This window comes from Rhopilema esculentum, chromosome 20 (assembly GCF_057945365.1).
Source record: "Rhopilema esculentum isolate cy_ngs chromosome 20, ASM5794536v1, whole genome shotgun sequence".
NCBI lineage: Eukaryota > Metazoa > Cnidaria > Scyphozoa > Rhizostomeae > Rhizostomatidae > Rhopilema > Rhopilema esculentum.
In genome coordinates this window covers 9,150,588-9,162,583 of record NC_142834.1, presented here as the reverse complement: position 1 = coordinate 9,162,583, position 11,996 = coordinate 9,150,588, and the positions used below count along the sequence as shown (strand labels likewise).

At 38.6% G+C, this 11,996-nt stretch overlaps 1 protein-coding gene across 1 annotated transcript in view; it reads left to right on the top strand.

Moving 5' to 3' along the window:
• Positions 1-11,996, top strand: part of LOC135687570 (adhesion G protein-coupled receptor V1-like) — a 59,671-nt gene that overhangs the window by 36,637 nt on the left and 11,038 nt on the right. The window contains exons 49-66 of the mRNA XM_065204163.2: positions 380-683; positions 1,060-1,368; positions 1,791-2,167; positions 2,532-2,670; positions 2,869-3,107; positions 3,448-3,671; positions 3,959-4,169; positions 4,451-4,544; positions 6,686-6,808; positions 7,480-7,649; positions 8,091-8,276; positions 8,598-8,859; positions 9,073-9,413; positions 9,672-9,824; positions 10,083-10,182; positions 10,665-10,711; positions 10,840-10,965; positions 11,760-11,917. Coding sequence (XP_065060235.2) covers positions 380-683; positions 1,060-1,368; positions 1,791-2,167; positions 2,532-2,670; positions 2,869-3,107; positions 3,448-3,671; positions 3,959-4,169; positions 4,451-4,544; positions 6,686-6,808; positions 7,480-7,649; positions 8,091-8,276; positions 8,598-8,859; positions 9,073-9,413; positions 9,672-9,824; positions 10,083-10,182; positions 10,665-10,711; positions 10,840-10,965; positions 11,760-11,917 — 3,563 coding nt within the window. The remainder of the gene's footprint in view (positions 1-379; positions 684-1,059; positions 1,369-1,790; positions 2,168-2,531; positions 2,671-2,868; positions 3,108-3,447; positions 3,672-3,958; positions 4,170-4,450; positions 4,545-6,685; positions 6,809-7,479; positions 7,650-8,090; positions 8,277-8,597; positions 8,860-9,072; positions 9,414-9,671; positions 9,825-10,082; positions 10,183-10,664; positions 10,712-10,839; positions 10,966-11,759; positions 11,918-11,996) is intronic.

The following is an 11,996-nucleotide window of genomic DNA, read 5'->3' as shown; positions in this document are numbered from 1 at the left end:
TTTTAATTAGCTACTATGTCTACCAGATGCATAAAACAGTAAACATGAAAAAGAATTTAACTTAATGAAGATCTATAGAGTAATTTAAAATCTTTCTTCTGATTACACCTGCTTTGCTTTTAATAAAAAATTTTCCTTTAATCACCGCAACAGAATTTACTCAACTCTTAAAAGACAATTTTCTGTTGCTGAAATCCTGTTAAAAGTTTCTGATGCTTTCTTCTCAATTTAAAAATCCCATCAAAGTTAAACAAACTGAAAGCTTCAAAAAATATGCGAAAAGATCTTTTACTGCGCCTACTTGCATTTCTTCGTATTCATTTTCTGCTATTTAACATACAAGCCCCGTGTCATTGCAAATAACCTTGTTTTATTCCAGGTTCTTGATGATTCTACTCCGGAAGAGTCTAAGAAATACTTTCTTTATGTGGAGCGTACTAGTGGAGGGGCTGAGCTGGACATTCCAGCGAACACAAGAGCAAACATTACAGTTGCTTCCAGTGACTACCCCTATGGCACAGTTCAGTTCTCGCTTCCGGTCAGGTTTAACGTTTCTGAATCCGCTGGCCGTGTCAATGTGACGGTGACTAGAACTGGTGGCCAAATAGGCGAACTTCACGTCTCATATACCTCCACAGGCTCGACAGCAACCCCTGGTGTTGACTTCAGTCCTTCGCAAGGAGGTTTGCTTAAGTTTCATAGATACCTGCGTCAATTTTTTAATTTCTAAGCAATAGATTTTGTCTTATATAAACTACAGTACCACAAAAGATAAGTTTTGTTTTCAAAATATGTTTGTCGTTAGATTATTTGCCCTAAATTTACTATCATCTGTTTTGGAGAAAATAACTCAGTGATTCAAAAGCTTCTTCGATTCTTTTATGATGAGAACTTTTGATCATTAGTGTGTGGCAAATTTGCCTTTCTCCACAAGCAGATGTCTTTTGTCAACAAAGCATCACTTAGGCTGAATGGGGGCCCCCTGCTGACTTACACATAAAGTTATACCTGGATCTGATAAAATTGCCATCATTCTTTTTCAAAATTATCTTCTTTCAGTCATAACATTCAGGCCTGGTGAAGGAGTAAAGACAATTCAACTCAACGTTATTGATGATTCGATACCAGAGCTTAGCGAAACGATCGCGCTCAACATATCTTCTGTTCGGGTGGTCACGTCAAAGGTGCTCAACTTCCAAATGGTTGATGGGATACAAGTAGACACACCGCCAGCTATTGGAGCGAATTCACAGATTGAGATAACAATTGATGCAAATGACCAACCATATGGAGAAATTCGGTTTTTGGAAAGGCAAAGATTGGTGCATGAATCAGATGGACGGGTACTCATCCCCGTTAATAGGACAGGTGGGCTTTTATATTTTATTCGCAGATTCGAATGTACTTGGGTTCTTTTACCGCCTTGATTGTCACACCAATCTACAAGTTTTAGCCTCAGTAACTTATCTAAACAGGTTCATAAGAGGAGTTTTTATCAGTCTATCACTTGCAGTGAGTCAATTTTAATTTTATTAATTATATATGTGATTATTTTTAATGTTTAAAGTTTATGCAATGATTGATTGACTGGAATTTTACTTTTAAACTGCGTCTTTTTGATTTGTAGTTTTTAACCTTCTTAATGCATGGACCGTTTTTACCCTATGTATTAAGCATTTTACCATACTGAGAACATATAAAGTCTGTTCTGCAATGATTTATCCTATCAAATACATGCTTGTGTATTTATTACTGATTACAAATATGAATCAAATCTGAAATTTTTTTAGGTGGCGCTTTTGGCAATAGCACTGTCTATTACACATACGCAACAGGAAGTGCTAATAACCCGGCCGATTTTGTAGTTTCTGGATCCTCGTTGACGTTCGCTCCTGGTGTGAAACAACAGTTCATCCCAGTTCAAATTGTCGATGACACGATCTCAGAGTTTCAAGAGACCTTTCAACTTCGTCTCACCAGCATCGATGGTCCAGCAAACCTTGGCTCTATCACCACTTTGAACATTACAATCGAGACAAGTGACAACCCCTATGGATTATTTGGAGTTTTCAATACAAGTCTTTCGATTACAGTTCCGAATCCTAATACAACAATAATGCTTTCTTTTCCATTAAGTCGAAAAGATGGAGCACTTGGAAGAAGTGAGGTAATTATGCATCTATTCCTTTCTTTGATTAGTTTCTTTGTAAGTTTTGCTTTTTCCTGTTTTGAGACAAACATGATTTGCTGCTGTAATCTAGAAGCTTTGAGACAGGATTTGCTGCAGTAATCTAGAGGGACAGTTGATATCGGGACAACCAACTTTCAATCTCTTTGCTTTCGCAAAAATCTTCATCTGATTATCAAATTAACTCCAATAAGTAGCCTGTATTTATCTGCATCTTGCTTGCAACCTAGGCATCAGATCGGGCAGAACTCATCGTCCTCAATGTTAAAAATCCTTATTACAAATCTTGATGTTGTTGACCAATTCACAGTATTGACAAATTTGTTTATGTTTGAATTTAAAGGTGAGTTGGAGAGTGGTAAGAAACACAGCAAGCGCCGATGCAGTAACCCAAGATATCACGCCAGAAAGTGGAACAACGTTATTTGAACCAAATCAGCGAGGTCCCAAGATGATCAATGTCACTATATTAACCGCAGGAGGTCAGTCTTGGAATTGATTTTATTTGTCTTGCCTTTTCAAGTGTATCTTCGTTGAATTTTCTAAAAATACAAAATTAACCTGTAAGTGTAACCCATGTTGAGATGTTATGATGTCCACAGCTTATGGTTTTTGTGAAAGTTTTTGACAATGGAAAGTTTTCTTGTTGGTTTTACCATTGAGATCATTTTGATTTTCAGGCCTTGAGGAGCCAGAGGAAGATTTCACTCTTCAGGTTTACGGTGCAACGGGTGGCGCTGCTTTGGATCATGCTTTCACCAATGTCTCAATAAAAATTCTCAAGAAGGGACATCCAAATGGCTTATTTAGATTTACTGGTATAGTTTTGCCAAGCGCAACAGTGAATGAACCAGAGACAGGGTCAATTGCAGTCACTGTACCAGTTCAGCGTGTTTTTGGCACCACAGGATCCGTTAATGTGAGAAATTTATTGCCAACTTCTCTGTGATATCTATATAATGTTAAAGCTGCATATATTTTCGTATTACATCGTTTCTTCGGGGTGAAATAAGACGTTTTTTGGAATATTCTATAACTTTTGAATCGTTGTGAAACGCCAATAATATTTTGATTGCTAAATATTCTCACTGAATTATGAGACGTGATTCCTCTGCTCTGAGAAACCACCCCCATTGATCATTTATGGCAATGTTTTTGCAGCTCTGTGGTACTTCAGGGGATAATATGTTATATATAATGTTTATGAAATAGCAGCAATTGATCTTCCCTTCAGCATGCCATTTTCCCTGCTTTTTCAGGTCCTGTGGTCTGTTGCATCCTCCAGTGGCTCTACCAGTCTGGACCTTGGCTCAATGAGTACATCACTGAATTTTTCCAATGGTCAGAAAACAGGAAACATAACCTTGGCGGTACTTTCGGACAATATACCTGAGCTGGATGAGGTTTTTGAAATAACCCTTGTTTCCGCCAGCAATGGTGCTGATATAGACAATGCAAGAAAAAGCATCAATTTCACAATTAGGTAAGCTTAGTCCGGCTTGGTACTAATAAACATCTACAATTATGTATTTGATACCTCACTGCAAGTAAAGCTCAATTTTTGTTAACGTCTACTTGTTGGTCCAATGGTCTGTCTGCTGATTAGGTTCTTCCCATTGAAAAAATGAGCATAGAATATTTTTCAGTATAGCCAATATGGGAAATCTTCTAAGTTGTTTTTTATCATGCGCGTTGAAAAAGAAATAACTAATTCAATTTTTTTTAAGCTGGAGTGTTAGTATCCTATTGTATATGTGCTGTTTTTTGCAGGGCCAACGACTACCCTCACGGATTATTCAGCATTGATCAGACAGGCAGTCGATTTGAATTCACTTCATCCACCCTGGATAGGAGGCTTCATTTCTCTATAGTTCGTGCACGTGGAACTATTGGCGTGGTTCGTGTGAATATTGGAATTCAATATTCTGAAGGTGGTGCGTCCGATTCTCATTCGGTTACATTTGCTTCCGGACAAAACAAGGTTTGTTTTCATTAGTTTGGTTTGTTAATAGATTAAAGAATATACTGTGTTTTTCATTAATTAATCGTTAAAAGCACCCTCTACAGTAAGTTTTTTGGAACTGAAATGCTAACTTTGAGATGCAGTTAGAACAATCCCGTATAACACACCAATGCGTCCATTGCCAGTAAGAGTTTTAGTTGCTTAGGCCAAGGAACAAAACTTGGATTTTATTCCTTCGTTATCCCTTGTATGTTACGTTGTATGTTACATTCTGTATAAACGCCTTGAATTCTTCGCAGGTTTCAACGGTCTTCAGCATCTTGAAAGAACGATTTTTAGCATTTGGAGCCAATTTTTCAGTTAAACTGCAAAGCGTCGCAATTGTCGGTCCAGGTATGTGTCAATATAAAGTCACATTAGTACTAATTCATATTTTAGGCTGTGTGTACTTATTTTCGATATATCAAACTAGGGTAGAACCGCTGGCTGGTTTTCTTGTTTGTCTCAATGCTTTTTATCAATAGATGAGAAAATCAGTGACATCATATTTAGATCCCCTTGGTATCTTCAAACTAAATGCTGAATCAGATATTCCGATTAGAAGCTTACGTAGATTTTCAAGAATGCACTCTCAGTTTGTCAGATACCTCTAAAACAGGCATGTCAAACATACGGCCCGTGGGCTGGACCCGGCCCGTCAGATGATTTAATCCGGCCCGGCATAGTTTCTGAGTATGTCAAAAAAGAAGTAAGTCTCTAGCTCATTTCTATTAAAATTTGTGATTTTTTAAATGAATACAAACCAAATGCACCCTCCAGCATGGCATATGCGGCACTGACATGAGTTGGTCACAGGATATAAACATTCGCCACGTGATATGCCCAAGTGAAAACTCCCACCTAAATTTGTTAAGACCCCTTTTACACGAGAGTGGATCCGATCGGGATCGGATCCAAAAGAGTACGGATAGGCCTTGCGTTTACACGGGAACTGGTGGATCCGTATACTTTTGGATCCGCTATCCGAATACTTTTGGGATCGCTTTCAGCGGTGATTCCGTATGGATCCGATCTGGACCGGATCCCGTGTAAACGGATGGATCTAGTCCAGATCGGATCCGTCTACGTTATTTGTCGAAAATGAGACAAAATATTTTTCAATTCAAAGTAGTTTGAATTTGTAATCCGTGGCGTATTTGTAGTCGAATACTAATTTTAAAAGTAGCGCAGTTTCTTCTTCAGTCCACGAAAACTGACCCTTTTTAGCGTTACCTCCTTCCATGTTCAGGTTGAACTGTGTTTTGATCACGCACGAAGTTCTGAAAACGTCATATACGCGCCAATTTTCGAAAAGCGCATGCGCGTAACCAGTTCAGTTCATCTGGATCCGTTCCCGTGTAAACGCAAATGATTCTAGATCGGTTCCCGTGCAAACGCATTGCCATTTCAGGGATCGGATTCAAAAGTATCCGGATACTTGTGGATCCGATCTGGCTCGGTGTAAACGGGGTCTTAGTGCGGTGAATTGGTTTAGGTGTAAAACTGCATCCATTTACCTGTTGAAATAAACCAGTTGTTAACACATTCACCGCAAAACATGAAAATCATTTTCCCATCGTTTGTGAATAAACGTGTTGCTCTTAGAAAGGATCCCTTGTCATCCTTGATTATAATTCAGGCTTCAGCCCCCCTCCCCCGCTTTTTCAGACATCAAACATTTTTTATCGCTCTTTCCATTATTTTTTCAAAACAGAATAAGAAATAAAAGGGAACAAAGTGTTTATATACTGTTTGATTTTATTTGATCTATTTACTAACTTATTGAGGTATATTTTTATCATTTGTCTTTTATTTGCATCAATTCAGTAGATAACTTTTGTCGCAATGTCATTTTTTATGTGTAATCATGGTCTACTGAAAATACTCGAGAAAAAGGAGATGCACATGTGTGTTCAGGAAGTAAAATTATCTCAATCAATTCAACATCATTGAGATGTGCAATCGGAACCAATGGTCACCAATTTCTTCCTTTCCCCCAACGTCTATCACCAGAGTTGTACTCGGTTTTAGCATGACTCATCTCCTCCCAAATCTTTTTTAAATATCAATAATCAATGAGAATCATGGAACTGTCTATTATGAACGGTATGGTATTTATTTCGTTGAATTTTAGTCCTGTAGATGCATCTTTAGCCACTCTAGAAGGCTCGATTTCAAAAATTTATCATGGTGGGTCTTCCTATGTCACTAAACTTATTCTTAGCCCCCCCCCTCCCAGGTTCGATTTCGCGGCGCTGATTCTGATAATATGTAGAGTAGGCTATAAATGTAGGCTGAATGATAAAGCATAGTACTGAAAAACAAAGGTAAATATTTGGAGTTGACATTATTTTGCTGATCCGGCCCACCTGAGAACAAAAAATCTGGATCCGACCCCAGAACCAAACTGAGTTTGACATGCCTGTTCTAAGAGTTTTGTATTTGTCAGCTGGATTTGTTCTGGTCAATAAGAAGATGTTTACTTTCCTTCGTAGGCTCGACCATGGGCCCAGGAGTAAACTCGACCTCCCCTTCACTGGTGATCATAATCCCCGAAGAGGCTGCAAATTCAGTAATTGACTTTGATTCAGATACCAGATATCCCACTGCTTCTACAAGTAAGTATGACGTTTGCCTAAAATTTTTTGCGGTACATGAATTATCTAACATGGACAATCAATTGGAAAGTCATTTCATTGGATTTTACATTTCAAATGATACTCAACACAAAAGGTACCATATAAGTCTTAGAATTGTACCATTGAATGATGGACCCAGTCAAATGATACTTTGTAACAGAAAATTGAATGTCGCCCGGAACTAGCCTGCGTGCAGACTCGGAAATTTAAAAGAGGAGAGAAAGTAGAGTCTGCGCAACAGAGCCGCTTTTCTTGTTCGCTGACATCAACACTTTATTCTAAGCACTAGAACAACAACTCCATTAGCGTGCAATGTTTTTCTGTACTTTGAGAGGTTGAAAAGAACAAACAAATCTATTCCATTATTCTGATACCATTCATTTATACTTCTGCTCGAAGGCGCCACTTTGGAAACTGAAATAAAACAATTGAAATCCCCCCAGCCGGTTCCTTGATATTGAGGAAATTCCCCCAACCGGTTCCTTGATATTGAGCTTAATATTGATATTGATGCTCGACTTCGCAGACTCTACTTTTTCTCCTATTTTCAATTTTGTCAACAGAGTCTGCACGCAGGCTACCCGAAACTGGCTTAGTTACTTTCTCTAGTTAATTTTTCAAGACTTTGATGTACCAACTCCCTTTAACAGGCTTTCAGGTTCAAAATGTAAGAATTTCTCGACGTGGTTTACTTGGCACAAACACAGTGCAATGGCGATCAGGGTATCCGGGTAGCAGTCTGACGATTGGAACCATCAGTCCATCACAAGGCACAGTTACCTTTGCACAAGGAGAGCGAACAAAGTCCCTTTCTTTCCAGGTGAGAGATTTGATAGTAGATATAAGGTTGCTGCAGTGGACAAATCTTAATTTTACTTTTGGCAGTGACGTTCGCTATGACCGTCGTGCGAGCCATCCGGGTAGCGTCCAGTATCTTTTTTTAATGATCCGGTGTTTCAGTCAGTCAGGAGAAGTTAGTTGGGTATTATATTACTGGATGTAATCAGGAAGCTAAAAGCCCAAGATAGCCATGTAAAGTTACTCCCATCTAAACATGTCTTGAGGGGGATTGAGGCACTTGTTGGCTTTTGTGTCCCTTTGTTCTATGGGCTGAGAAAAAACAGCTGTTTTTAAATGGGGTTTTTAAAAACAATATTCAAAGGTTGGTTTTGCTTTTTGGAAATAGCCATTTTGATTTGCTTCTCGGTAAAACCTGGTCTTGTCGATATGTGATTAATTTTGATTGGATATGTCCTTCCAGGTCCAGGTTCCTTCAGTCATTGCAAATCGAATGGTTTACGCAGTTTATTTGAGCTCGGTATCGCCAGCGCCAGGGCAGCCAGCTTGGCCAAAGATTGGATCCGCGACAACTGCTGTTGTAGACCCACATGGAGTGGTTGAGATTTCACCAAGTAGTTTGAATGTCACTGTCATGGAAGGGAGCAGGGTGAGAGCCTTATACTCCCATTATGTACCTTGTTTTCGCTGCTTAATTGAAATACAATGCTGTGAAGTGTTTCTTGAAATGTTTAACGGATAATATTGCATATGGCTTCTCTTGAAACAGATCAGCTATCTCATTATGACTTGATGCATTTTCATATCCTTTCAGTAACTGTTAAAAAATAATCATATTTTCCAAAATTTGTACGGCCTAGATTTGATTTCTTGTTATTGGTTGTTATCCTTTACATGCAAGATACCTACAATAATCCCTAGAGCAATTCCTATTCTCTTTAAACATTGAAATTTTGAATTTTTTTCTCAGGCCGCAATTGTCGTTCGAAGGCTTCTGAGCACTATCGGCACCATTGAAGTCAGTTATAAAACCCAAAGATACATTGGCTCGAATTCAGCCACAGAAGGAGTTGACTTTACCGCTGTTACTTCTACTTTTAATATGATTGAGGGCCAAACAACAGAGACAATTAATATTGACACAATTGATGACAGTGGAAACGTAGCTGAACGAGATGAGTTCTTCTTTGTTGCGCTGACCTCGGTTCGGTCCATAACAACGAGGCTGTCTGGTTAGTATTTACTAATTTAGTATGATAACAACATGCGTAGCAACAACTACCTAGCTTGAAATGGTAGGACTAACAACAGAAAGTCTTTTTATATTTGTTTATGTTTTGCATCCAAAGAGAGTTCTTGCATGTCATATGAATGTTTTAGCAAATCCTTATTTATCTATCATTTCATGAAGGTTACGCTGAATAGATTATACTCGTCCCTTACAGCCTCTTCTCCAAGGCTTTCTTCCTCAAGTGACCGTGCTACAGTTCGAATTAGAGACAACGACAATCCCTTCGGTGTCATCAGCTTCAAGACGCAAACTGTACAGACATCAGAGTCTGCAGGTCGAGCATTGCTAACAGTTCAACGTACCGGGGGTGTCTTCAGCAGAGTGACCGTGTTGGCAAGGTCAATAGGTGGTGGTGAGTCGTGGCAAGATTCGGTGATAAGCAGTCTCCCGGCTTCCTCTCCTGTTAGGGCGGCTTTGAACGCACGAACTCGGCCTGCTTCTGCCGTTTCACCAAATCAGGACTATCAGCCTCTTAACACTGAAATTGTTTTTGAGGTAAATATATCTTTCGCATAAAATGAAAGTTTCCATAAGATTGTGACTTCTTTCATTCATTTTGGAAAACAGCATTTGTAAACCGTCAAATGATACGAACTTTTACCTTCGTCGTTCATCATTTTTTCATAAATCATGATCTTCATGTCACTCGACGGTGTTCGTTATCAATTTTTCACATAAACTACTGTTTTTTAAGCTACTCTTTTGTTCCATGCCCTTCTCTATCTTCACTAACAAATTCTGCTACTTCCTCAGGAGCTGAACTCAATTCCATCCGGTGGGCAGATCAAAACAGTGAACATCAGCATAATGCCAGATGCACTGGCAGAACCTGCGGAGCAAATCTTAGTTTTACTTACAAACCCCACTGGAGGCGCGACTCTGCCATCTTCATCTGCTTCTCTTAAGGTATGCTGTTGCAAATCTCTTACTGTTAGAATGCATGCTGTACAACAAAAGCAAGCACCATGAAACTCAAGATAGACCCTTTTTATCGAAGAGTTTTGTAGCCCGGACATAGCAAACATGTTTTACATAGATGTTTTATATTTCGAGCGATTTATAGAATCTTAACCTGATATTAACTGTTATTGACTCCTTGAAATAAGATTAAATCTTATCTCATGCCATTGGGATATTTTATCCTGTTATTTTCTTGCTTAAAAGGACTTCTCTGTTATCACCATCAACGAAAATGGATTGTGGAATGGTAAAATCGGGTTCTCTGTCAATGTGGCAGAAATAAACGAAGATCAAAGTGCACAAGGTTAGTTGCAATGATATCATCTGCGTTCAGAAGTATTTCAGTCACAACTTTCCGTTTTGTCTTTGATTTCCGCCATGGAGACCTAAAGGCTACATCGTTTTCATAAACGCTACCTTCCTTTACAATCGTAATTGAAAAAAAAATTTGACATTTAATTTTGGAGAAGGACAAAGTTACTCTACTTTATCTTGTTCGACAATATTGGCGCAAAGTTTATGCATTTGAACCTTCTCAATGGTTAGCAGTAACAATTTTTGCCTCGTTGCAGCTCTGACCATCCTTTTTTATATTTAGAAATTTCCTACACTTAAAATAACATAAATGTTCTTGGAGATTGAAAGGCCATGTGGGAAATACCTGTCGTGCATTCGTCTTTTTAATTTATTGATTTAAATTAAGTAAACCATGTCAATTTTCTGCACTTTATGTTGCCATTTCGTTGAATTAAGCTCGTGTTGATGCCATTGCCTATTGTATTTTAGTTTTCCTTCCATTGAGAAGAACTGGCAGTGCCATTGAGAGAATCGAGGTACCTGCAATTTCTTTTCCGTTTTAAAATCTCTTTTTCGATAGCCTCATTACTTGTCAGTTTAGTACTTTTACAAATGTCATTGTCTGCAGTAAGCATAGGTTTGATGTATCGGTTCCCTTTCCTAGGTAAAATGGCAAGTTTGGTCTACGGTTGCAAACATTGCGCAGCAGTTCGTATCATCTTCTGGTTCTGCATTCTTTGAAGCTAACAATTTGACTTCGTTGATAACGATCCAGCTGAAAAAGGACCAGGTGAGTTCAGGGTCATAATCATAGTCAACTCATTCTAGTTTTTGACAATTTTTATTCTTTAATGTGACTGACTTAAATGATAAGTGTTCATGTTTGACATTTGTCTTGTTATCTGAATCAAACCTTTTAAAACAGGTAAGAGTAACCTGTTTTGCTTGGGGGCTAGATGTACGATATTTCGTACTCTGCTTGGTGGTTTGTACTTGGAGGGGGAGGAAGGGGGGCTCTAGGCAAAATGAAGCAAACGAACATTTCTATCTATTTATTCAGAACTGCCCTCCTCAGATTCGCCAGGCAATCTTCTTGGATGTGGTGGTTCCTCCCGGTTTCTCGATTTGACTTTGCTTTAAGTGAAACATCAAGAGAACTTTCATTTCCACCATACTGCATGTAATATATGGATGAAAGCAATCACCATGGGAAAAAAAATTTGATTGGAAGCGCCATACACTGTTAAATACTATTTCTAAACAACAAAACCTGGCAGAAATTATTTAATAAAATTCACGGTTACTTGGCTTTCATATTTTCCGTCTTGATAGCAAGCTTGCAAAATACGGCCTTTAAGCTACAAGAAAAAACAGTGTCTTTATTTGCTAAGTTGTTCGTTGATAAACTTCAGCTTGGAGAAAACATGCTTGATACTAACTACTCTGATTACATTTTCAGTTGCATTTTCCTTTTTAAGTTACTCCTAATTAGATTTTCTCTGCGAGTGTAAGTTGTCGCAAGGCCACACAATTAAGGGATAAAATGCGGTCTAAATGATAATTATATCTCTTCCTTTATTTTAGACGCCTGAATTCGCATCCTGGTTCACTGTGAATCTAACAACAACCGCACCCGGTGCTATAATAGCCGTTGCTGAGCCAGGGCTGTTCTCTGCTTGCAACGTCACTATGCTTGAGAGTGACTACCCGGCTGGCAGAATCGGCTTCAATGACAGATACCGGTATTCACGCATTATTTTTATAATCATATTACTGATAGTTCGTGTATATGTGTATTAGTTCTATGTGCAGTTTCATCAA